The sequence below is a fragment of the Contarinia nasturtii genome, unplaced genomic scaffold, assembly GCF_009176525.2.
Source record: "Contarinia nasturtii isolate CC-2019 unplaced genomic scaffold, AAFC_CNas_1.1 Cnas_scaffold_533, whole genome shotgun sequence".
NCBI classification, from domain to species: domain Eukaryota; kingdom Metazoa; phylum Arthropoda; class Insecta; order Diptera; family Cecidomyiidae; genus Contarinia; species Contarinia nasturtii.
Window position 1 is genome coordinate 4579420 of NW_022197885.1, and position 27989 is coordinate 4607408.

The window sequence follows — 27989 nt, forward strand, 5'->3', positions numbered from 1 at the left end:
ATGTGTGTGTTTGTGTTCGGGGTATTTGTTTTTTTTTTTTTTTGGTATATCTACTTCTTCGGTGGTAACAGATGAAAGATTCTGTGCTGGTAATTCGGCTTGTGTTTTTTTTTTGTCTATAACTTTTGTCTTTTACCTTCGGTGAATGTGCTCTCATCAAATCATTTTCTTTGTCCAGTTTGCCTAACGCTCCTCGGTTGAGCAACCAGATAGATACTCAGAAGCATTACCTGAACGAAAAACGAAAATTATTTAACTATCGAAACTGGTTGCGTTAAGGTAAGACTAAATTGGACCAAGAATCACCTCTGCATATCGGGCATGTACGATTCGACTGAAAGTAGAGTTTTTGTTGATTTTTTTCATTAGCAATGACTGAATTTTAATTAATTGCCCACATACAGTGCGTATGTGAATGCATTCGTAAAATACAATTCGATTAAATCGATACTTACTCGTAACCACTTGTCGACACAGCGAGAGTGGAATTCATGAGAGCATGGCAAAACACGTAGAACTTGTCGCACTTCAAAATCGCACATACAAACAACACACGAACTTTGGTCACCTGCAGAGAAACGCCGAATTGCAATTTAAACAATGCACACACCAATTGCATTTGAAAGAAGAGAAGAAAAAACAATTGATGAAATATCTCTCTCTTACCAGTATGGGTTTCAGGATTATATTTGTAGCTTGGAAGTTGATCGATTTCTGGCCGTGCTAAACCGCGTGGTTTTGCTTCACCCAAACGTTCGGCCAAATTCAATAGTGCCTCATAATTTTCCGTTTCATTTGAATCATTCGAGCTAATATCATGCTGACCAAATTGTGTGACCGGTAACATGGCACTAATCACCAAAAAAAGACATAGAAACCATTTTAATTTTGATGTCTAATTCAATTGAAATTATGGTGCTTTTTCTGATGTACTACATGGCGTGTTTAACTTACAGGAAATTCAATAAAATGCCCGAATTGATGATTTGACCAGTTTGAATTGGCACATTATGCGGCTGATGCATACGATTTTGATGCATTGGACCTGGATGATGATGATGATGTGAATATGAATGGTGCGTTGTTGGTGTCCACACATTTTGAAATGAGTATCTCCAATTGCGTCGCATATCCTGTGAATGTGCACCATCATTACCGATGGCAAAATTGCGTCTGGTCGTGGCAAGACGTCGGCGATGGAGATCCATTGGACGATTTTCGGGTGCTGATATGAAAATCGGCTGCGGTTGAGATACTTGTGGCATATGCGACGAGGAATGTTGAAGGTGAGCTGCTGTCGCTGTTAAATGTAACGGCGTCGGAGATTGTCCATGATGATGATCCAAATTCTCCTTTTTCATAGTGTCGCACACAAAATACGAACATAGCAAATTAGTTATTCGTTTTAATTATTTTTTTTGCACTATTTACGTCATACACTGATTATATTTACAATGTGTATTACGATTGAAATAAATTAATTTATCACAAAATGTGTGATTCACCAAATGCCTAATACTAACCTGTTGCACATGATGATAGTGATTCGGTTGATGCGATTGTGGCTGCATTTGGGTTAATTGAGGTGTTGCGGCGAATCCAGTGTAATGGCAATTGTGAGCAAACGGCTGTGAAAAAACATTTGTATGCACTTGGCATTGTTGCAAATGTGGCGCAGGCGCTGCTGCGGCCGGATGATTGGTGCATAGTGATTGTAAGCGATTATCGCGAACCCATGAATGTGGTAAATTTTGTAACGTTGGATTTGATATGTGTGGACCAGTTGAGTATGCCCAACCGATCGGTGGATCGTGACGCAATGGTAAACTAACTGGCACTTGATTCATTTCAACCAATAATGGATTTTGTTGCGGTTGTTGCTGTTGTGGCGCTTCTGAAATTAAACAATTATAACGGTAAATTAATATTGCCGCACACATTTTTTAAACGTAACCATATTTTATATCGATTGAAACCATTTCGACTTCATTAATCCAAAATCATTATTTTTTCGAAGAAATGAGAAAAATTTCAAAATAAAACTCACGCGAATGTTGTTGCTGTTGTTGTTGTGGATGCGGAGGGGATGGGGTTTGTTGAAATATATTTGGAAGTTGTGGTTCCCATGACCTTTGCGGTTGATCACGTAAACGTCGTCGCAACAATGGACTATGCTGATGATGGCCATGATTTTGTGAGCTGCGCGGCGATTGACGATTCTCCCAAGACGATGTTGGTGATTGTCGTGTTGAAACACGTCTTCGTTTACGTGATGGGCTATCCGATTTTATATCATATGTGGACGTCGATGCCGGTCTCGATGAGTTTGAACCATTATATTGCGGACTAATTCTGTCTCGTCCACCGTTCATGTTGCTATTTCCACTGCGACTCGAATCCGATCTCGTATCAATATGAAGTTCATTTCGCGACTGTGATGGTCCAGTTTGCTAGAAGGAAAAAAAATTCAAAAGAAAATGAAATTACACCAAAAAATTCACAACCCGAACTAATGTACTAACTCACCGAATATCGATCCATTGACAAAGCACCCATACTTTGACGCCGGTCACGATCTGATGTTCTATCGTGTCGCCTGTCAGAATGACTAGGTCCAGCTCTACTAAAAATAAAAACAAACACATATATTTTCCTTTATTATCAAATTCTATCGATAATAAATTATCGAGGTGTTTAAGTTCATGAAAAGAGCATATAATATAACCGAACGAGCAACCAATATATGTAATTTTCAGAATTGAACATATATTTTCGAATCTCAAATGGTTTGTTTGTTGTAATTGGAGATGAAAAACTGGTGCACGTAAATTGTCTTCACATGTATTCAGTTACTTGATTGATTTTGAACTATACTCGTAGGTATTCGTTTGCTTCGTCAATTCACATGGATATATTGTTTTTTTTTTTTCATTCAATTTATACACCAGGCTTCGCATTTCTATGAATTCAACTCTTTCCGTTTTTCATTTTGATTACATATTGAATTTTGTAAATTGCAATACAATACAGTAATAACAGCAACATCAAATAAATATTATTGGTAAATTCGTTCAGTGTAGAAGCATAACAAAATCATAATGATTTAACACACTCACCCATGTGAATAACATCCATCCGAGTCTTTATTGTTGTTTGGCCCATTGCTGGTGTTATTGTTGTTGGACGAATTGCCACCGTTGTTGTGATTATGATTGTGATTGTTGTGGTTTGAATAGAGTCGCTGACGATTCCGCGGTGCCAATCCACGTGAGAACAATCGCCGACTGTAATCACATTTAATTGATGACAATAATAATCAAATTGTTATGTAAGACGAATCCAATCATTGAGAAACATTCTATTCGATTGTTTCTTCGAATTTTGGTTCAAAGAGCATTTATTGCTCAAATGTGTCAAGGTAGAAAAAAACACGGTTTCATATCATACCTGGGCAGGTGGTTCGAATGGTTTGAACTCATCATTGCGATTGCTGTGTTGCGACGTGCAATCGCTAGTGTAACTAATGCGGATGTTATTGGTACACTAGTAATTGGCGGTGCGATTTGTGCTGCAGTTTGTATTGGCAACGGCGTCCAACAAAACCCATGAGCTAGTATAGTGACGGCTTTACGATTTACTTCAAAGAATAAAAATCTGCAACGACAAAAAAAGGGAAAATAATTTAACAAAAAATTAATGAAACGATATGCAAGTCAATTATATATTATATTTAGGACGTCACGTAATACGCGTTGTGCTATTCACATTTAATAAAAATTAATTCGTTCGACATGCTCCAATGTGACCTCTATCAATACAGTAGCTGTCGATAGACAATAGAATAAATAAAGACACACCGTTTTTTTCTCTTTGGAATTGTTATGAAATGTTATTTTCAACATTTCTATATAAAAGCGATACGTATAAATGGAGGGTTGTATAGGTACGCGCTAATCGATGTGCGGAAATGATTAAAGGACTTTGTAACAGAATTTCATTTTATCAACTACACATTCATTTGATATATGTACACCACAATTTCAATTGAAGATAATTGCAAAGCATATTTATGTTTTCTTTATTTTCCATTGAAATTGAATCATAAGATAATGAAAAAAAACAACAACTCATAATGCAATTTTCATTATCGACTATTTTTAAAAAAATGTATGCGTTTTTCTTTTCAAAAACCTCAAACATGAACAATTCTCTTCCCAAAACACAATTTTAATTATTCACGATATCTTTAAATACTTAATGTACGTGCCGCAATGACAAAATGATAGACATTCATACAGTAACTGTTTGAGGTTTTGATTATAGCTCGCGAGCGTAGTCTCTATGTCTTATCCGAATTTCATACCGTTTTCATGTGAGGCGCGTCATTTTTTATTCCACAGCACAAAGCAACAAATATCAGGTATTGATGATAGTGTGTACACACACAGATAGAGAATGGAGTAATTGACACAAGGACAGTTAAATACTGTACTCAATAAAAAGGTAGTTGAAAACTATGCGGTTATGTGAAGAATACTTGAATAAATTATTATCGAGGGCTTATATATCGCATTCAAATTTTTTTTAAACCAAAGATATCTTAGCAATAAATATTGATTTTCGTTTATTTTAAAAGCGCCAACAATACGTTACTTTGCATCGAATTATGTTTAAATAGAGATTGACTTTTGCATTGAATAAACAATATTTTAATTCTGGCGTCATTGAAATGGCTAATCACGATAGACCTATTGGAATTTATTAAAAAAAAGGCACGACGTACATAACCCAATCAAACTGAATCTGGTGGCTCTTCTGATCTTTTTGAAACGTAGAAGAAAAAAAACGGCACGTCACGAATAAAATTCATTTAACATTTGACATTGAGGCCGTGAGCACACGTTCATTGTTCGCCATTTTATTTTCATACTTTGACCATTCGCACGGTCGAAATACGTATATACTCATAAATTTGAAACTTGTCGTTATATTCGAAATCGACGACGCACACTTATAGCACATGAGTCAAGCGACGATTTCAATGTCATTGGCTCTCGAAAATTTGCGATGTGGATGTGAAAAAGATTTAACAATTCATTTTTTGTTGGAGAAAAAAAACGCGATATTCTCAAAGGTATTTTAATCACACCTGGTTCAAGGTGGGTCTTCCTTTTTTTACATTCTTTCGCATTCCCAGCGACGTATTAGTCATCGCAACTGGAGGAAATATCAAGTTTTTATGATTTTGTCTCTACATTCTTCTTCTTTCTTACGATTTATTAGGACGAAAATATACAGATAAAATCTGAAACAAAAGTTCTAATTTCCATCGATCAATTCCTCTTTGTCAACTATGTATTAATTTCAAATTCTCATTTATAACATTTCCTTCATTTTCAGTTGCGCTTTGGTTTGAATGTTAATCAAAATGCTAATCAAAAACCGTCCACATTAACATGTGAATTGTTCAGAAAAGCAATTGTCATAAAATATTGAAATCAAATTTCTTGTTGTCCGTCCGTGTTTGATTTTTAACAAAACATTGGTCAAAAGACATGTTAAACATTGATTGAAGTATGTAATTACCGAATATTGATTTATCTAACTTTTGTGTGTGCCCAAATGCAAACTCTCTCAATGTGTTTGTGTCTCTTTCCCATTTAATTCGTATGGCATACGCTGACGGTGACGGGGGATGTAGAGCAAAGTGATCAAATCTCCAAATACAACACATAAATGCAATTTCAAGTTAATAGTTAAACAATGGCAATTGTATAGAACTTTATGAGTCACTGCGTGTGTGCAAATCGACCTAAATCGGTTATGGCTAGCCAATGGCCAGCTTTGATGCATACATGCATGGACATTTCCATTTGAACCTCGAGTAATAATAATAATAACAATGATTCGACTAATGTGTGAATACATATAGGTTCTTATGTGCATATGTCTTCTAGGCATACAGCGAATCGGGGGCTGTTTTTGTTTGATTAATAGTGTATGCACATGGATTTGGTTATCCCCACAATGTGGCTTCGCCGAGGTTTAATCAAATGCGCATTACAACATTTTCCACTAATAAATGTGTTATTACACAATCTCTCTGCTGTATAATTAAACAGAGGCAAACATTTGCCAAACAGTCCTCTTTCTTTTCCACAGAACATCGATCAATTAAATTGATTAATTTTGTTTTTGTTGGCAACTTTTGCTAGGTTTTCTTTTATTTCTTAATTAAATATGGCCATTTGCCATTTATGATGAATTCGTTTGACATTCTCTCATGATTCAATGAAAACGTGACTCAACGACACCAATGACCATATAATGAAATCGAAATATAAAAATCAAATATACACATTGTTTGCTATGCTTTTTTCTGTCACTTTATTTCATATTGACACTTTCAATGGCGTAAATAATGATAGCATATTCTCATACCCATCAGCAGCACAAAAAAATATGTCAACACTTTTTTTCGTAATTTTTTTTTTTTTCATTTTGTGTCAATCGATTTTTACCGAGAAAAAAAGTGTTCATTGTTGTCATCGTTTATATCAATATTTACGAAATTCAGATGGCCGTATTTCCGAGGCGAAACGAGGAATAGCTTATTGGAATAAATGAAATTTTCAATTTTAAACAATTCGAACATTGGTTTGATTGATGAAACATTGAAGCCATATCGAATAATTGCTCATTTTTTGCATTCTTACAATCGACTTGCCATCACCAAAATGATTGATGCATTATTGATTGAATAAAAGCCAATTTGAATTGGAAATCGTAGCATCGTTGCGTCTATTTACCCAGAATAAAATCAATGCATTTTTCATTTTCATTTCATTTTCTCTCCATCTTTCTTTTCCTCTCTTGTTGAGTGTGTGTGCAAATGCATGCATTGATCAGCTGATTTTCATGGTAATCAAACTCAATTCAACGGGATTTAAATTTCATTTAGCTTGGGTTTACCACAAATTCAAATTGAATTCGAAAATCATGTGTTTGCGCGCTACTTCCATATTGGCATACGCTCATAATCTGATCTGATAGCGAATAATCGAAGTGTAAATGTGAGTGCCGTAAATGTGTTTCATTTCGAATGACGGTATTGCTATGTTAGTAAAAAATCAAATCAGCATTTTTAGGCAAATTTTAATCCTGACTACAGCAGATTTAGCTCATTTTCACATACAAACACACATCCATAGTATGAAGCATACACATAGTATGACACATACACATAGTATGAAGCCAATTGAACGAAGTGCAAGAGATGAGTACATGTCGTGAGTTTGCATACATTGTATCTTCAATTAGAATGACAAACGTATCTAAAAGTGTCTGTTGAAAAAGCAAATGATTTACAAAGCCGTTCAGACACACACGGAGAGAGAGAGAGAGAGAGAGAGAGAGAGAGAGAGAGAGAGAGAGAGAGAGAGAGAGAGAGAAAGAGAGCGACGCATACCTATTGAGCAACGACTCTAATGCAATGCCATAGAATTCAAACGGTAACGGTGTGTAACGGTGCATCATACATCACATTTGGCCAATGTTCACATATGTGTTGAACCATTTCAAAAGACATTATCTAAATGTGTTGTGTGTTTTTAATAAGTAATCAAGTGATATCAAAGCGTTCTACATATCAACGTACGATGTTAGAATTTCTAGCATTTTACGGTTATACGCATAGGCTTTCAAACAACAAAAACACGTTCATTTTGTCTTTCTTATGAATATTTTCGGTGTTCCATTTTCCTGAACTATCCGATTATTATTTCTTTTTCTTTTTTTTCATTCCGCAAATGAGATGATTTGAAATGAAATGGAATTGCGTAGAGTACTTCGAGATTTTCTTTCTTTAACGTCAAGATAAACATTATTTATTGCGCGTTTTCTATGTATTAAAAACGTTTTCGATGTAACAAATGGGTTTTCTGGACGAGAGTGAACTACGAGCCGATCCAAACGAATAAATTATGAGTTCGACTATGAAAACGATATTATTCTCTTTATAAAAAGTGCTCTTTGATTGTGCTCGATTTTTATTTGCTTCTCTTTTTTTTCGTTTCTTTTCCTGTGTGCACGATTTTGTTTTCATTGTTTCGCTTTTTATTTCTCTTGTGCTGGTTCATTTCGCTAGACTTTTCCCGTCTTCGTTTTCGCATACGTTTTCGTTTCGTTTCACTGTATATTTAATGATTTATTTGCGCGATAGTTTCGCTTTTTTTTCTCCTCTGCAATCGCATTCTTGCCATCTATTTCATTCGCACTGTATCATTGTTCGGCTATGTGTTTTATGCCCTCATTGCGCCAACATTGAAATGAAAGAAGAAGAAAAAACGATCCGAAGAAAAATTGCGCGTTTATGCTTTCGATTTTATTTCATTCTCTCGATTGGTGTTTGTTGTCTGCAATTCGAAATTAATCTGCATTCAATTTTATTGCAATTGATGGGGCCCGTGCGTACGCAAATGTCACTCAGATGTCGCTAACTCGGTTGTATAAACTCACGAAACTCATCGGACACACCAAATTGTCAATCGAAAATATATCGATTCAGACGTTTTTATTCGACGATTTTGCATACGCTTGATTCAAGCGGCTTGAATTCACCGTAATCTAATAAACCATTTTACAAATTTGAAACACAGTAGAACAACAGTTTTAACAATTTTCCACTAAAATTTGAATTTTAAATAAACTATTATCTATTCGAATGCTTTTGTTTTTCCACATTTTTTTAATATTGCATTTAAAACGTGGAACATTTTGGTTTTTTTGTTCCATCAAAAATTGCAAAACTTTAACAATCTCGCTCTCTCTCTCTTTCTCTCAAAGTGCATGTATTGAAAACACAACAAATCAACTTTATCGTCTGAAAAACAGCGAACGAATCAAAAATTATACATTAATGATAAGCCAAAAAGTTTTGGGAGAGTAAATGTCAGGTATGCCGTTTTCATGATATGTATACTACGAGTACCCAAAATGAAAAAGTTCTTTTTAACTTGGTATCGTTTAAAAATATCGTTTTTAATTTGGTGTGTGTGTGTGTGTGCGAGAGGGAGAGCGAGAGAAAAAACCTTCGTTATTATAGATTTTCCCCCTCAAAATCAGATTTATTCCTGGAAATTGGAGCAATATTAAATTAATATAAGCGAGATAATAGTATGCTTTAACGAGAGATTGCAAAAACAATTACTCCGTGTTCAATAGGCGAGAAAATTGAATCGGTTTCTCTATTTAGTGAAAATCGTTGTGTATGTTGTTTTTTCCTCTCATTCTTTATGAAGGTTGGATGAGCGGAAATAATGCAACCATCATTTTCAATTCGAATTTCGAGCCTTTTTCAAACAAAAAACACGGTTAACTTACTCACATACCAGCACACAGTACATAATTACATTTCCGCCAATAATTTTTCCGTGAAAAAAACTACAATGGTAACGTTAAATCTTTGCACGATATGGCGAAATGAATGTAAAATAGCATGACAATCGCAAAAAATCGATCAGCAATTTTCCCAATTTACTTGCAAGCGCGGTTTTTTTACCGTATGACCAGCATTTTTTTCAATCGTTTTTTTTCACGCGCCAAAGCGTTTGAGTTTGAATCGGCACGCGAAAAAGTATTCATAAAGACGCTTTGTATCGCATTAATTGGGTACATTTACAAATTCGTGATAATCCTTTAGCCGTAATGCTCTTAATAATGTTAATGAAATTCCAAGTTTGATGCGATTTGTTTGATTCTCGATTTAAATTGGCTTATGATATTCAATGTTTTAATGCAATTGTTGAAAATGCCAAAGGATAAACGATCATGTGCATATATGTAAAACTTTATTCGAACTATGTCGACAGCAAGGGCAAGCGTAAAATTGACCCATGGAAAAAGTCATTGCATCTGCCACAACGTACACTTCAAACGCATATTTTCAACCATACCCAATTATCACAAAATTAAATAATAATGTCGTATTTCAATAAAAATGAAAAATCTCTGCACTCATAACCTCCCCCGCTACGTAATATTTTGCATAAATATTTTCAATTGTGATTTTCGAATGGCAATTCATTTATGTGTGCAATGTATGAAATAAAGCAATGATGAAATTGCATGAATTTACGATACGAAGAAGAATTTATTTCGATACTGGTATTTATGTAGTATATTTTTCAAAGTAATTTATACCACTTACGATATTCGAATAAATGAAATTAGATATACGATGATATAGCCGAACAGAATTTCATTTTGCATTAAATTATTGGCAATTCATCGGAACCGAACTCAATTTCCAGTTGAAAACATAAATTAATCAAAATATATTTTCGGTATTTTATGACGAAAATCAGCATAAAAATTTGTTCCATTCGGTACAAACATAAAATTATAAAGCCGTTGAATGGTGGCGAAGTTTTGGAAGAGAGAAATTTTTTACTTTGCTAATCCGGCTAAAATTGGCTGAAACAACATTATTATATTGTGTGTCGATGTTTTTCCCTTTTTTCCTGCTCCTTTTGCATTTCAAAAGTTCAAAGTTGAATGTTATTAGAATATTAATTCGGTTCAGAGTTGTGTCCCGGGTTATGCACGGAACGTATATATTTATTTTGGTTTATTGGGTGGAGTCAACAAGGCATTGAAATTCAAATGCGGGAAAACCGCTAGGGAAACGACAGCAATAAACATCGAACGAAAGCACTTTAATTTTTCAGTTTTTCAACATTAAAAATTAACTCGCATTGAAAATCGATGTAATATTGTGCGGTGCAGAGTATATGTGTGCCTTCAAACTGTATTATATGTAAAGTAGAATCGGTTACCAGTAAAACGGACGAACGCATCCATGCCAATTTAAAAAGTTTTTCCGATTTTACATACTCATTGCAAAAGCATCAACGCTAACCGAAAATTACTTTATACAGTAATTTACAACGTCGGCATTCATTTGCCTATGCAATAGCATTAGCTACGGCAGAATGCTAGGCAGAGTGGTTAAAGTACTACAACACAAATACGATAGCAGCCAGGTTTATAAATGAGCGATGCATGCCAACTAAATATTTATCATATATGCCAAAGTAAATGTTTCGACTGTCTTTCCACATTTACATTAATGCGGCTCACCAAAGAAAAAATAATAATATGCAGAGTGAACCGAAAAATAAAACTGGATAGAAAACGTATAAAATGGAAACCAATTAGACCAAAGTTTATGTTCAAGCGAAAAATGAACGGTGAATTATGGACAATACGGGTCAGTGTTGAAATGGTGAGATTTGGTTAGAAATGGCCACCATGGATTTTTCGTATTTGTTTCATTTACCGGAATTACGAATGTTTTGTATTTAGGGAGGCAAAAATAAAATATTCAGGAAACATATATATATAGTGGTCGAGGGTCGAGAAATGCGGGCTCATTTCAATTATGCAATTTACCGACCAGCACACAATACAAGCGATCTCAATTAATCGAGCAGATCGAAATAGCTAAAAAGATTTCATACTATGCCATATATTTTAAGTATCATGTTATACTAATTCGGGTCAAGGGGTTCTCTCTCTCTCTCTTTTTCTCTCTTCAATTTTCATGTTTGAATGGACAGAGTTTCGAATTCTAAAACAAAAATTTCGTTCTTGTTACGCTTTGTTACACTTTATTACCGCATTACAAAGATTATTTTCTTTCATTCATCCAAAGCATAAATATATAGTCGAAATGGAAAGTATTTTTATGCGCAGTTTCTACGATTTGCAGTTAAAATCCATAAAAGAGAATTATTTTTTTTTTCATTACGTACGACTTTCTCTTTTTTTTGTGTGTGTTGTTTTTGTTTCAATGCGATTGTCGAGCGTATTGCCATTTACATATATGTTAACGTATTCAGAGAAATCTCCGAGCAGACATAGCTCAAATTGTAACGCACTTGAATTTTCATAATGAAACACAAAGTTCAATACAATGCAAAACTACATTCCGTTATAGTGAAACTGAAGTATTTGGTATGTGACCATCGACAGACTTGATATGGTTGTGCTCAATTCAATACATTGCTTTTGCTTATGTATATACATATCGAAAATGTTGAACGTCAAAGTCATCGTCTTTCGTTTCGTTTTTAATGTGGAGTATCAACAATACCCCCAAATCGATGATTAATTGTAACTCATTTAACGTCGTTTTTATGCGAGAGATTGTCTGGTGCTGGTCGTACAAAAACCGTTCAATGTGTTCTTACTTAGACAATGCATCCATTATGAAATAATATCAAAAGAGCGATCAAAATGGAATTTTATGCCAATTAAATGCCATTCCATTGTTTCCATATGCTTTCGTTTCCACTCCACAATTTTCGATTCGATTGGCAGCAGATAAGGTTCGAAATTCAATAGAATTGATCGAGTCTGTGTGTGAATGCATGGTCTCTTTTTTTCGAAGAACACAGAGTGCATTTCATAGTTTTTCATTTCGAAATTGGTATTTTGTTTTGCCAACTTCATCGCTTTGCTGCTGGATTCACTATCATAAAATCGATCAATAATGCTGAGTCAATCTTGCAAGAAAGGGAAAACCAATTACTTTTTTTTCCTCGAGATTTACGGTTTTCTCAATGGAAAAAATTAGCTCAGACTTTCGATGTTTTTTTTTTTTCATTCGCAAACAATTTGCAGTGGAATAAGGTCGTAATATTATAATACACAACCTTTAATAGATAGCTATATTTTGCTGCTGCTAAAGAGCATATTTACTATATTTGGTCGCTATATTTGATTTTCCACAGATGAAACCTTGAGTTCAATTTACTGGTAGATATAAATTGGGTTTTTAAAATCACATTTAAGGCGTTTGCTGAGCGTATAATTTCGCTCTCGTTCGCTCTCTTTCCTTCGTTCGTTGTTATTGAATATTCAGTCAACGAAATAATCGGAAAAATTTCTACTTAAATCACACATCACTTGACGGATGGGTCTCTGAACACTCAATGTGGAATTCTTTGAAGTGAACGTTGATGCGACACCATCTGCATAGTCATGAGAATTAAGTGCAATGAAAGAAAAATAACACTTAAATATCAGAGAGACTACGTATATGTTATGTATAAATCGATGAAAAATCGCCTGGGGAACATCATCATCGCACAGTGACTTTGAACGTAATGTAACACTTGAGCCGTTTTTTTCCTTTTTGCCAATATGTAGTTTTCTATGAAGAAAAAAAATATGTATGGAGATTTTTCTTTTGCTTGCATGAATTACAACCGACGCGAATGATATGGATATATTCGAAGAGCACGAATGAAAAGCAGATGATGAAAAAAGAAATGTATATATATGTATAAAATGGTTCAATTGCACGAGAATGAAAATTGAAAGAGGAACGACAAAAAATTGGAATTGAATCCAAGCGAATGGTGGCAGCGAACGAGTGAAAAGAACAAGAATACGCACAGCACATATGATGAAATGTAACACACGAAAGAAAGAGTGAAAGAAACGACGAGAGACGAAAAGATCGGAAGGGAAAGAGATTGAGTGATAACATGAAAAAGAAAGAAAAGAAAACACAGTTGTCGTTGTGTGTATTTGCATGGATCGTAGAGATGGAGTGTGTGCAAGAATGCTGTGGGTCAATGTGTTTAATGTACGATTAAATGGCTTTTGCCGTTACATTATTTTACGGTTATTTCACAATATATTTTTGTTTCGTCGTTGTCGTATATTGATTCGTTCTTTTTGGTTAATATTGTCAAAGTCGCTTTCAGTGAGAAAAAGAGAGAATGGAAAGCATGTCTGAAACCGAAGACTGTCATATTTTCGTCGTCACATCAAAATCGATTTCATTATGTTTTCATTTTGTGTGTCGCTCGCTATTTTTGTTTACTTTCTCGCATTTAATGCGAGAAAAATGTGCTGTTTCACTGCCAATCTCATCGTCAGCAGCACCAAATAATAAAAACAGCGACAGCATCATTGGCTACACCGTCTTTTCGATGTCAATGGGCAAAAACAAAGACACACGTATGCGACGCTTAGATCAATTCCAATGCATAATACATTTTATGCTATACACACAAAAACACACGAAACGAAAGGAATTCACAGTGGCGTCTTCGTCATATTTTTTTTATAAATTGCTTGTTTGTGTGTTCATTAGTGAAAAGCATATAAATTTTTTTGTTATATCTCGAAATGTCTATATTTTGCCATTTTATTTGTGAGTGAAATGAAAGCGCACGCACGCACGTATTCACACCCAAAAACAGAAGAAAATCACTGGATTTAGTGGCTTCTATTTTCAAATCTCACGAACATCACGTCACATTATGAACATAAATAACGATGTTACCGTTTTTCTCCTTCTCTTTTGTTCGTTCACTTTTTTCTCCTTCTCCGCCTTGTGGACAAAATGTATTCATTCGTCACTGAAACGGATTTTTTTTTTTTCGGTATAGAAATTATATTCATGACGATCATGCAACCATCGGTTTACCAGAAGTAGCTAGATGGAATTTCCCAAAATATGAAGCGAATTTAATGTGAAAATTTTTATCATCGAAAATTATTTTATGCATCGTCTGCAGGAAACAAAGCCCAGCAGCACTGATTGAATGAATGGAGAGACCGAGACAGAGTAAAATCGAGAATTTGATTGAGAGCGAATGAGAGCTATGAAACACTATCGTTTACGAATTCTCAGTGGATTGAACTCACACAGCCGGATCTATTTGATGGTTGCATGTCTATGCACACATTGTGCATTCGTGTGCATCCATTTTGCTAATACAACTAGAAAAAGCCATTAAATCATTTTTGTTTTTGTTTTTTTGAAACGAGCTCACACAGAGAGAGAGAGAGAGATCATTGATATATTCGGGTTATCGCACTTTCGGCATGAATTAGTTTTTTTTCCTTTTTGTTGGATTTTCATCTTTTTCTCGTGGCTATTACATCATTCATTTTCGATAAGGGAATGCGAGGCCCAGATAAACACTATTCCGAATATTTGTATTAGTCATGTGTGAATTGAAGTGATTTATCGTGTTGAGCAAACTGAAAAATTCATTTCCCAACTTCAACCAATGACTCGTTAGAAAGTATTTTGAATATAATATTCGAAAAAACCTTTTTTTTCACCCGCTCCACAAATGGAGTGATTGATCTTTTACATTTTAGAATGGTGTAATTTTTACCAAAGTGGAAGGTTCACCACTTCATTTTACAGATTGTAAATAAAGTGAATGAAGAAGAAAAAAATGTTCTGAAAATCGGCACATACGGACATATCAAACATGCATGTACTGATACAGAGAGGGAGAGTGAGAAAGAGAAGTGATCGAATTCATTTTTATCGCTGTAAGCCATTTATCTTATCGCTTGGCAATATGGAATAGATAAAGTATTTTTGGTATTTGGGAAAATTGGTGCCGACGATTTTTTGGTCGGTATCTTTTTAACGAAAAAAAAAACACAAAAACCCATCCGGAGAATGATGGTTTTGGATAAAGAAAAAAATCGGTTGCGGCTAATTTGAATTTGGTAAAGATATGCCGAAAAAAACTACGTTTTATATTTACATTTAACTTTGCCTTCACCGCAGGATCTCTTTGTGTATGGTATAACGTTACTGCAGTAAATTGTGATTCATTTTGAAACTTTTTGTTTCTTTTTTTCGTTACGCTTTCATTCTTTTCATATCTGCTCATTCCATCGATATTCATTTGGAATTATGGAGAAAAGAAGTAATGACACAATGTACGCCGTTTTACTTCTTTTGTTGCCAATTTAATGCTTTTGATCAATAAATGAGCTGTGCATGTATTCAAAACGGTATGCAATAAACAGAGAGATGAAAAATGCAAATCAACGGTGTCGTTGGCATTGCACTTTGTTCAACAATAACAGCAGCAGTGGCAGCAGCAAAAACATCAACCGTATGCATCAGCAGAAGCATTGTAACACACAAAGTTTCTGTATTTTCCGTTCAGAACGGGCGTATATTTACACAGCCAGAACATTCACATAGCAAAGTGTGTTGAACCCGCATTTTCAAAGACGATTCACGCAAGAGTCGCCGAGAACAGAAATGCACAAAACCAGTCACAAAATATAGCCAACACAACAAAGAAAACATCTGGATGAAATTAGCCAAAAAAGAAGAGTCGACTAAAAAGAGCCAGAGAAAGAGAGAGAGAGAAAACGCCACCACACACATGCACATTGGTTTTACGCTTCTTTTTCGGTTCTTATTTGGCTTGTTTCGCGCATTCGTTCGGGATGCATTTCAGCCAATTTCTTCTTGCCACGTTTAAGAATATCGCCGTTTTTTTCTTGCTTCATACGCGATGAGAAAAAAAAGGTTTAAGTTATAAATTCGTTCAAAAAGCTTGAATAACAAGCTTCAACACATTAAATTACATTAAAGTTTAGCCATCTTTTTTTATCGTCGAAAACCAGAGAAGTTCGAGGAAAATCCTAAGTACCGTAATTTACATTGAATTTATCGTTTAGTTACGGTTTCGGGTTGTATTTATCATTTTATCGAAGTGAAAAAGGAGCGTCGCCGTTTCGAACGAATGAAAAATATGGCATTTTCAGCACGACAAAAAAGCCGTGGAGTCAATGTAATGAGCTGAAGCGCGTAGGTCGTTCATATCGATCACACGAAAAAACCTAAAAGGTATTGACGAATGTGAGTGTGTTTTGTTGGAGAAGAGAGAATGAGAGTTTTTTCACCAAAAAAAATGGTAAATAAAATACATGGGATTTACAAGACCGAACGGCATTATAATCAAAGCCGTAAAATGCATAGTTTACAACTCATATATAAAACCCGACAACGATACACACGCATACATCGCATTTTAATCGGAAACGCGAATATGCGAGTATACCCATGAGTAGTCTCGTACATACGACACTGATGGCGATGACTATGAACGACGAGTTCTGTTTAACTGTGGGAATGCTTGCTTTTGTGTGCGTGCGTATGTGAGAAAATCGTTAGCAAAAGCGTACTGCCAGCAGACGCCCACTTCATTTTTCGCTAGAATCGCCAGCAACAATGAGAAAGAATAAAAAAAACACACAAGGAGAAGGCCTGAGCGAGAGCAAGACAGACGGTTAAGCATCAGAAGGAAAACATGGAGAGTCTTGAAAATGAATCAATCGAAGTTATTAAATCACACACAAAAAATAAACCTGACAAATCATTTTAGGATTCCTATTAAAATATTAATTTGTAAGGTTTCCTTATAATATGGCAACATTTTATTAGGAAACCTTTAAATAATAATACATGTTTTGTTTCAACACAGTGAGGTTGGCTTTGACGTTTAAGCGCGCCAATCTATTAGGATTCCTGTTACAATATTGCGATTTTATAAGGAAACCTAACAAATTCATTTTTTAATAGGAATCCTAAAATAATTTGTGGGGTTTATCTCTTGTGTGCACCTATTCTGGAACAAAACAACAAAAAAAAACAGCAAAAAATCCATCTTAAATCAAATAATCCACTTGACACTTACTATGCGTGAAGTTGCTTGACTCACTTCACTTTTTTTTGTTGTTTCGTTGTGTGTTTCAGAAACACTAAGCTTGAAGGCGATGGCTATAGGCTATACCCCGCAAGTTATGCCCGAATTTTACACAGCAATTTGAATAAATTTAAACTCTAAATGGACTTTACACAGAATACCACACAATTTACGTTTATTACGAAAAAAAAAATCACACAAGAAAATGAGTATTTTACGGGAAAAAAAGAATCCCTGTAAACTATTGAAATATTTTCACGTATTTCAACCGAAAATCGGTGTTTTCAACTGCGCACACTTTTCCACTCTATTTTGCATACGAATTCGACGACGACTAAAATTGGTTGTTTGTGTTTTTATTTCAAAAGGTACTCTGCGAGCAAAATTTATTCACGACGCATTCGAAAAGAAGCAGCAGCAGTGTGTGTCTTTTTTGTGGTGTGTGTGTCACTCGGCTGGATACAACTGTCGTTCGTTTACGATGAGAAACCCTTTTTCTAGGGACGACGAAAATTACGCTGAAACATATACACAATGTGGTGCCGCCGTCGAATCATATTTTTCACGAAAAAGCACACCAACACTGGCGCACAATGGGAGAATATGTATATCATGGTATTCATGGAGACGCGCTCAATACACACATTTACCAGCGCCGACTATGACTCCTGTGCACAAACACCATTTCATATAGTATGCTTGATATGCGCGCGTATTCAAAAAATCGCATAGTTCCAGGCAGCAGGAGCAGTAGCCATTTGTCAAAGCCAATGTGTATCCAGCAAAATTTCGGTGGATAAGGAGACGCGAGCAAAACAGCACAGTTGCTGTGCGATCAAAAACAAAAATATATATATGAACGGACTGCTTTACCATTCGCTACATTCATCAAAAAATGTGTGTATGTGTCGGTGAGTGTGTATGTAAGGGCAAAAACGAGAAAGAGAGTCTGGCTTGAAGCGTTCCATTCAATATACCGTTATTTGTTTTCGCACGATACATATTTTATGTGTTTTTGGTGCTTAATCTGTTTTTTTTTCGCTCTATCTGTGTATGTCTCTTTGCTCTCGGTATGTATTCCTTGGTTTTGGCTCGCCATTGAAAGACTGATAATGACGGCCATGATAATAATGATACTTACGCGAAAAGGAAATGGCTTATAATAACACACTTTCGCCAATCTTTTCAAACCATCGCCTTTCTTTTCACATTCATTACTTGAATACAGAAATAAGCTGCCGTTTTTCCTCATACTTTGCGGTCATTTTAACCGTTACAAGATTTTCATATTTTTTTCATTGATAATAACGTTCCTCAAGCACACAGAATTTTTAATAAAGCGAATTTCATGCAATACCATTTCCGTGGGTGTTTTTATCATCACTTCACAATTCAGTATGCCATAGAGAAAATTGATTACCGCATCAAATCATTTTGCATTCAGTTGAATTAAATCGATAGAAATATATAATTTCCTCTTCCAAATTCAAATCCAATAAAAATCTTCGGATGGGTGTTTGTGTGTATGGGTTTTGTGAGTGGCGCAGATGTTGAAATGCGATTGAATATTAAGCAGTTGTACTCACGCAATTTCGTAAAGAATGTGTGGTGTTTTGGCCACAACTCATGTTTCATTTGGAAGATAATCGTTGAAATGTACAATATGTGAGAGATGAAGCGAGACCCAAATAATTCAAATGAATAATTTCGGTTGTAAATTGAATATGCTTTGTACTGGTAAAATTGCTTTTCAATTGTATGAAAGACACATTAAAACTGCGTAAATAATTGCGTCTCGCCGCAGCTCTGTCGCTTCGACATTTTGCAGCACATGCAAAGGACAATAAATATGGCATATCTTCAAATAGAGTGGCATGCATGCTATGCGATTGTACGTAAAATTGGACAATGTTATTCAAAAAAACTTAAATTGTATTCATTCCGTAGCGTAGAGTATGCATTTGTTGCTTGTACTTGTTGTTCATTTAATGGCATTCCTCTATCTATGCTGTTGCAAAGTTTAAATCGTGGACTCACACTCGATGAGATTAAATTGTGGTTTTTTTTATATGTGTGACGAAAGTTTCTCACACAAAACCCGCATTCGAAGCATGTGATGTTTCATTCTGAAGCATTTTTGAACGTCTAATTCCAAGCGAATAAATTGAATTGAATCGAAACAATAAACAGGTCTTGTTTTGTTTTCGTCGTAAAATCCTTCGCTAATTGCACTTTGGATAGAAAAAGAGACAAATATAAATATGAAATACATGTTGCCATGGAACCAGCTGGAATTGAAAATAAATCCGAATGAATAACAGTATGCAACTTGTATGTCTTTATTCATCTTCTAATTGAGGAAAAAGAGAAGAAAAATAAAGTAAAGAAGTCTATTGACTGAATAATAAACGGATTTTCAACGTGAGGATTCAACGAAATGGAAACGGAAGCAAATGGAAAACTCTGACACTGACGTTGACTCACCTTGTCGTGAACGTTCAATTTAAAGAAACTTCGCTCGTGTTTCTCTCTTGCTACCTCTACACCCCTCTCTATCTCTATAATATCGCCCACTTTTTGCGTAAAAACGTTGATTGAAGAAAACAAGAAAAAGCAACGAAAAAATATCGCTGACGATCAAGTAAAATGTGAATAAAGCTATTTTCGAGTATACTTCTACCTCTGAAATGAAATAGAAAATGTTCCACTTATTTCCATGGCTACGCTTTTACGAATCTCTTCATTTTTTTAAGTATTTTTTGCCGTTTTTTTAGTTTATACATATGCTATATGTAGTGGCATTTTGATGTTGGGTAAAATCTACTTTTATTCGCTGCAATAATGTGTGTATGTATGTGCTATTACTTCAATTCGTTATTTTTCTCTCACACTATCTGAGCTTTTGAAATTCGAAATAATACTTCGTTAGAATTACTTAATCAAAAGGAGAGCACTATAAATTCAATGCACTACTTCTACTTTTTTGTTATTGATGTTGCCACAAATAAAACGTGCTTGAGAAAGTAGCTGTCGGGGTGTTGTTTTTTTTTTAAATAAATTTATTGTGAGAGCATAAGTGGGTAACTTAATAAAAGTTTATAGTTGGATCAAAATGGAATTCCTTGGGGCATAATACTGTGTGGAACTGGAGGTTTTTAATACGTGGCACAAAGAATACACAATCAGTTAATATGAAGCACAATGTTGTATTTACTGCAAACAAACCGAACGATTTTGTATTCTTGCTCTTTTGTGATCTAATTACATCAAGATCTTCTGTAAATATACATACAAAAACATGTCATGAACCACAAATTACATGCCACAAGGTATGAAAAAAACTGGTAACAATTTATGATGCTCTTTCCCTAAAACGGTGAATATTTTCTCTTCGAGTGGTTGTAATCTAAAAAATTAGCCTTTTATCTGGCCAAAATGGGACAAAGCACGCAAGTTCAACGTTTTCGGTAGTCCAAAATTGCGCTTTGCATTCACCGATATAATACATTTATATTGACCTGTTGTTGTGTCGTTTATTTAATTTAAAGCGCACACCATTTGAACGGGCGTTTCTTGCTTGGCTTAATAATGTCGCATCCGGCGGTCATTGACAAAAAAAAACATGGTGGCCATACGAGGGAAAAAAACGGAACATATACATTGGAACATATACAGCAACTTCAAGAAGAAGAAAAAACCTAACAAGATAAATATGGAGCGAAAAACTCGTTGGATTTTTTAAATGTGATTCTTGTTATTCTTATCGTGCATGACGCTTTGTTAATTTTCTTTGTAAACGAAAGCAAACAAAGCAATACACCAAGAACCAAAGAGACAGGGACGGAGAAAGATAACAAAGTGTCGCAAGTTAAACAGAAAAAAACAAATAACAGCACACGGTGTTGGTCTTATAAAAAAAAATACATAACTTTAATATTGTACAAAGCAATTTTAAAAATGACACCGTACTGATGTTGAAAGAAATGAACGACCTGAACACCAAAACCAGTGACAGTGAGAGCATGAGAATAAGTCACCAATAAAAATGTGTGATTGTGTGTTCGTGTACACGGCTTTGATACTCGACGATGTGCTAGTCTCGTTTTACATGCATATTTTGTTCAACGCCGTTTGGCAAAATCACAAATAATTCACAAGCCCAGCGAACTATATGTATTTGGTTAGCATTTTAGCCACAAAATATCCATGCAGACATCGTGAATATTGTGTGGTAGAGGGAAAATTTGAAGAAAACCGTTTTTTTTCTTCTTCTCTTCATTTGTTTGATTTGGTATGTAGAGTAAGTGCGCATATGCGATGGCAAATCAAAAGCAAATACACACATACACAGTTAAAAACGTTAAAGCGCGCCCGTCAAATGAACACTTTATTCGTATATTGTATGTATTTGTTAGCGTGTTCGCACCCAAACACACCATTCGTAATTGTGCTTTTGTCCTTCTATGATAGACACGGTTGAAAGAAAATCGTAGAAGGAAGACAAGCATTGCTCAATGCTGATATATGTGTTGCTTTGTTGCGAAATGATGATGGCCACAAAAAAAGTGACGATGAATGTTCGATAGTGATATGAAAGAATATGATCACACATTATATTTTATATTTTTTTGTGCGCAAAATGTGTGAAATATAATGCCTTCAAATTTTTAGATAAAACTCCTCGGAAATGGAAATTCAGACATTGTGCGTAGACAAAGATAAGGTCGATTGAAACGAGAGACTCTATCATTTTTTATTTATATAAAGTGAGAGAGAGAAAGAGCGTAGAAAATACGTACGGTTTTCAAGTGAACAGACGGGTAGGCCTGGCTGTCACAGCCAGTTTTTTTTTCTTTCAACGTACATCACATTGAAGCACAAATGACTGAGGCCATAAAAGCAGCTGTGTATATAAATAATATTACAGCTGACAAAGTGTATCGAAGTGTATACATGAAGATAGAATGTACTAATACACGGAAATGGGCAAATCTCCTGTGAATACTACACCGCCTCTCGATCGAAAAATGTGTGTGATAGTTTTTGAATGGCGATGGTGTTTTTGCTACACCAGCTACTGCTGCCGATGTTACAGATGGATGGATGGTTATTTGTCAGATTCGGATGATTGTTGTTTGATGTACAGAGCACACATTGTACAGGAAAGAGAGAGGAGGGGGGACGAAAAAAATTGTAATCAATTCGCATAATTTCGCACTTTTCTCCGATTCACTGGAGATTTTCTATCCATCAATAGTCAATTTCAATTTCACAATTTGGTGAGAGAAAAGTGGTTTTTTTCTGTTTGTTTTCTTGCCACACATTTTCAACATTTTCATTTCGGAGTTCATGGTGCAAAAAAAAAACTCGAAATTGATATTTTATGACAGAGTAAAAAACGACTACAAAAACCATCCCTGAACTAAATCGCTCACTTTTCCATTTGGTTCTTTTTGTCTCTTTCTCTCTTTCTCTCTTATTGGTTTCCTTCTCATACAGACGACAGTTTGTCGTAAAATTCTAGCACTAAAGTCATTCGATAAATAGTATGCGATTGTGAGAATAGAAATTGAATTTTCCAAAAGTTAAAATTCATATCAAGCTGTGCACATTGGATCGTCATCGGACAAATAGTCGTCGATATGGTAATATTAAAATAGCAAAAAAACGAGTACACGTTTCTAGCGAAAGCTGTCATATCGTATCGTCAATATATAAATATACACAATTTTTTTCCTCGAGTCGTTGCTGCGTAATTTCTTTGTCAACTGACAATTGCAGCAGTTATTTTGCAAATCGTTGCATTCCACATTGAATACGTCTGATAATGCCCGACTCACAAATAAAACATAATCAAATATTTGCTATGTAAACGCACACATCACATAACAGCAACAGCAATAGAAACAACAACAAACAATGACAATAACAAAGAAAGCTCAAAACAGAAAATTCAATTAGAATAGTGTTGGCTTTTTATTTTACTGAATTTGCTGTGGATCTAAATGAGAAATTCGCAAACGTATGTGATTCCACATGTACATATATATGCGTTGTGTATAGTGTTGATTTTATTTTTTTATATTTTTTCATTGGATGGACGACAAGCAAAGCAAATCAACAGAGCCCGACTCTGTACAAACTAATTTATGGTGTCAACATTCAACAATGATACGCAATTCGATTAACATAAAAGAAATACACATATACACACATCCAATTTTGTATTCCGAATCAAACAAAATATTCAGGGCATTTCGAAACCGAACAACTTGGAATTGAGAAAATGTAAATGAAACTTAAATGGAAGAACGGGCTGTCATTTTCAAAATGGTATCGAGAATGAGGAAAATAAATTGTATTGAAACACATGAAATTGCTTTTGTTTTCGCATTTAAATGGAACGGTTGTATGAACAGTACAGCCAACAATAATTCGACACACATCCAATCAAATACCATATGGGAACATTTCAATTGTCACTTTAATATGACGTTCATAATGAAATGCAATGACGACAGAACAGACAATCATTATTATGTGTTCACTTAATGTATATAAATGGGAGGCAATTCATGGATTCTCATAAGTACTTGAATTAATCTTGAGAAATATTATAATAAATGAAATGTTTGTTGTTTTTTTGAGAAGTTTTAAGCGATTAAATGAATGATGAAGAGTAAAATTGTCAAAAATAGAAATGCGCTATGATTTATTTATTGTATATAATAAAGTAATTATATTTATGGTTTTAGATGGCAATTTCTGACGTTACCGTATTGGAACAAAAGCGGATGAAAATGGTTCAATCCGTCAGCAGCAAAAAAACATGGGCGATTTAAATTTCATCACTGTGGTTTATTTTTTTTAAGTTTTGAGATTTTTATGATATTGAGGTTTCCTCTATTTTTTTTAGAATTATTTATAATATTTTTTACTTATTTATAAATCTCATTACACATTGTTCATATGCATTGAACATTCTTAATTTAATTTAAAAAAAATGTAATGATGGCTTGTCATAAATACTCGAAAAAAGTTTGTCCACGATTTGTCAGAGGAATACAATAAACGGTTTGCGTACTGATCTAAAGTTGTTGGTTTTTATTTTTGAAAAGGCTCGAATGATGCAGATTATTTATTATCCAATTTAAGTTTTGAGCAAAGTTTTCAATCGTTGAATCGCAGTGTATTGGTATTTGGGTGTGAATTTGTGTCGATGACGACATTATTTCGAAGAGTTTTGCTTAAAATTCAATTGACTTGACAAAGTTACTCCCTTGATGATTGCATGCGATTGGTTGTTTGATTAGCTGTGAGAGATTTTCATTTTGTTTTGTTTGGGTCGTTCTTTTATTAAATCAACCGGATGCCACTGTTTTTATCAATCAAAAAGTTATGTGTTCGTTGGTCTTTGTCTCGGTCGTTGGGTTTGGTTTCAATGTGTCGAATTAAAAGAAAAAGTTTTGCGATAGCCGCCTATATAGTACGAGAGAGGAAGCAAGAGAGAGATGGAGCGAAACAGGTACTACTCATCTCGAAAACGTTCTACATCATTTGAATTAATTAAAAAGTGTTCGCTGCAACATCCATTAATTTGAATTTAAAAAAACACACACACATACACCGAATGGAATTTGTCTTTGATCATGTTCTTTCGAAGAAGGTACGTGGTTAGATTTCAATTTGATGCCTTTCCCCAACAGCAAAAACCCACATTCACTTTAAAGTATTGGCCTCTCTCTCTCTCTCCTCTGACATGAACGAAAACCTATAATGAATACACGTTCTTATGTGTTATGTTGCTATATAGATGTCTGAATGCTCGATGTCTTTTGGCACTTGAGTCACGTTTTGCAAACATCAAACTGAATCAATGAAAATGAACGCAATTTCATATGGATTCTTGTTCTCATTTTTTTTGTTGTGCTCGATCCAACAACGAACTCGATGACAATATGAGGGGCTGTTTTCATATTCTCTAGAATATGCTGACCATATTGCATATGTTTGTGATCGCATATGTTTTCATTAAATAGCAAATTCCAGTGCGCCTACGTACGTCGTCTTCATTGTGAAACATAAACTGAATATGGAATTGATAATATTTCAAACGCGATACGAATCAGCTCAGAAGCATGACCAACAACAATCAAGCATTTTGCGTTTAATTATAAACAAATACAAAGACAATGAACGTAACGCTATACTAAAGTACACGTATTTTATGTATGAAATCATAACAAACAATAAACGACTTTTTACGACATCGTCATTAATGAAACATACAAACATAATCGAATAATTGCCGTCGTTGTGTTGAAATATATATATGTGTGTGTGTACTACATACTAGCACAAATGTGGAGGCCGTGATCGTGTTGATATATTCAGCACATCAGTATATACTCGCTGTTTTCGTTGTCGTCGTCGTCAACTGCACAAAAATAATGTAAAAAGAACCGAACGAGAAACCAAAAACAAAATAAAAAAAACGGCACACACAAAAAATATTGTGTATGAGTAAACAAAGCGAATGTTATGATAACCATAGACCAGTATGACGAGGCGAGCCAAAAAAGCTAGATTTAACCGAGCAGCAGTCACATTTCAAAAATGGAATACACATACAACCAACAATGTTAATATAAATATCAACACTAGAAGCAAACAAGAAAACAAATCCAGCAAAAAAACAATAACAATTTCTACCTCAAATATGCATACATTCTACGTGTTTTAATTGAAAATGTCACTTACACCAAATTCAATTTTATTTTACTCTCTGCGTCTCGCTTCTTTTTTTTCCTTGACTTACGAAAATTAAAGTCACTGAATTGCACTGATTGTTTTTTTCTTTATTATGTGTCTCTTTCACTCTTTTTTTCCTTCACTCACGATTTCTATTCGATTTTTGCTTTAATTTTGTGAATTATCGTTGAGTTCTTTCTTTAAATTTTTCTTTTGCTGGTGTGTATGTGATTTTTTTCTCTTAAATTGGTTGCGATCGTTTGGTCTACAAACATGGATTGGATAGCTCTATATGTGTATGTGTTGTCGGGCTAAATAATCACACAGTGAAGCTGCTGCTGCTGCTGCTGCGACTGCTAATGTTAGCGAGAAGTGAACGTAAAACAAGACATTCAGCCAAGGAAATTTATATGAACGACAAAAACGGCGCAGCGCAGTTTGTACACAAAATGAAAACAACGTAACATTCACAGTGGATTTCGATTTAAGATATTGTCTACACTTGGGGGGACTCCTTTCCTTCTTCTTATTTTCGCATCAGTTCGCTCTTTCACAAATCTCTTTTTTTATTTTTCTCTTATTTCTTTCGCTATTTTTTTTACTCTCTTTTTGATTGAATTTGAGTCGCGACTTTTGAATTTATTTGAGCACTTTTTAAATTCACAAAAGTTTTCATGTAGATAAAAGATTTTCTTTATTCTTCGCTTCTTCTAGAAAAGATAATCGCTTTTCACTTTGGAATTATGCATGGAAACACTCAAGTCAATAGCGTAAAACAATTTTTATTTTCATGTACGACAAAAAAGTTGCTGATATTTACTATACTCAGCCACACGTATATATAATACAAACATTTATGTCACACACACACTCACAGTGAACAAAAAATGAAACATACACACTGAAACAAATATCACTTTCAATTTAATTCGACGTATAATTTTGTGTGAGCTGTTTTTTCTTCTTCTTCTCTTCGTCTCCGCTGCTACTCTTTTATTTGAACTCTCACAATCGAAAACACAGATCGAATTTGTTTCACTCGAAATGAGAAAAATGTTTCTTCTTCTATTGCTGTTATGACTTTGTTTTCAACTTTAGCAAAATATTTTTTGTCTTTCTTTATACTTTTCAATGCTGCGATATTCTTTGCTTTATTCCATTGTTTTTTTTTTTAAATATATATATTTATAAGTTATATTTGTTCGTTTTGTCTGGACTTTTTCACTCGATGATTAAATGGGCTGCTGTGTTAATCGATTTTTTCTTCTCTCGTACTGCGTATGAATTTTTTATTTGCAGCGTTGAAATACTTCCTTTTGCACAACACAAATTGCACAACAAGTGATGATGACGACGATGAATTTCTTTTATTTATTGGCGATATATTTTCACAAGCAAACAAATATATATTTTTTTAACAATATTGAAACTAGCAAGAGATAGAGAGATAGGGAGAGAAAAAAAAATATATATATAGATATATATTGTGTTGATTTATTTTGTTGAATAAATGCTTGGTGTGGCCAGCACAACGGTTTGTAATACTCGTACAATGTGTGTATGTCTCGTATCGATCCGTACTCAACTGTAAACGTTTCACGTATGGTCTTTGTGTTTAGCACTCGGCTCTCGTAGCGCTTACGCCATGGTCGAAGCATCGCATTGCGCAGCACCGCATCGCCACCGCAA

General features: G+C 34.7%; 1 protein-coding gene across 5 annotated transcripts; it reads right to left on the bottom strand.

Annotated features, from left to right (window-relative positions):
• Positions 1-45: 45 nt before the first annotated feature.
• On the bottom strand, positions 46-27875 carry LOC116339555 (RING finger protein 44). 5 transcript variants are annotated; one of them, XM_031765508.1, is made up of 11 exons: positions 26310-27875; positions 3448-3654; positions 3117-3284; positions 2527-2620; positions 2048-2450; positions 1524-1894; positions 955-1352; positions 667-851; positions 456-568; positions 307-334; positions 46-230 (listed from the first exon to the last, which is right to left on the bottom strand). In XM_031765508.1, exons 2-11 carry the CDS (start codon positions 3480-3482, stop codon positions 184-186), a joined length of 1842 nt encoding a protein of 613 aa, XP_031621368.1. In that variant the 5' UTR covers positions 3483-3654; positions 26310-27875; the 3' UTR covers positions 46-183. The 5 variants fall into 5 exon arrangements, with proteins under 5 accessions (XP_031621368.1, XP_031621369.1, XP_031621370.1 ...); XM_031765509.1 differs by having other exon boundaries at positions 1524-1891; positions 2527-2623; XM_031765510.1 differs by having other exon boundaries at positions 955-1349; positions 2527-2623.
• Positions 27876-27989: the final 114 nt, after the last annotated feature.

What these genes read in the sequence shown, in the direction of transcription:
- LOC116339555 (XM_031765506.1), bottom strand. Translation starts at nt 3,482, where the DNA reads ATGATGAGTTCAAACCATTCGAACCACCTGCCCAG. An exon ending in TGTCAATGGATCGATATTCG is followed by an intron (nt 2,451 to 2,526) that starts GTGAGTTAGTAC and finishes TTTTCCTTCTAG; the next exon opens with CAAACTGGACCATCACAGTC. An exon ending in ACTATCATCATGTGCAACAG is followed by an intron (nt 1,353 to 1,523) that starts GTTAGTATTAGG and finishes ACTATGAAAAAG; the next exon opens with GAGAATTTGGATCATCATCA.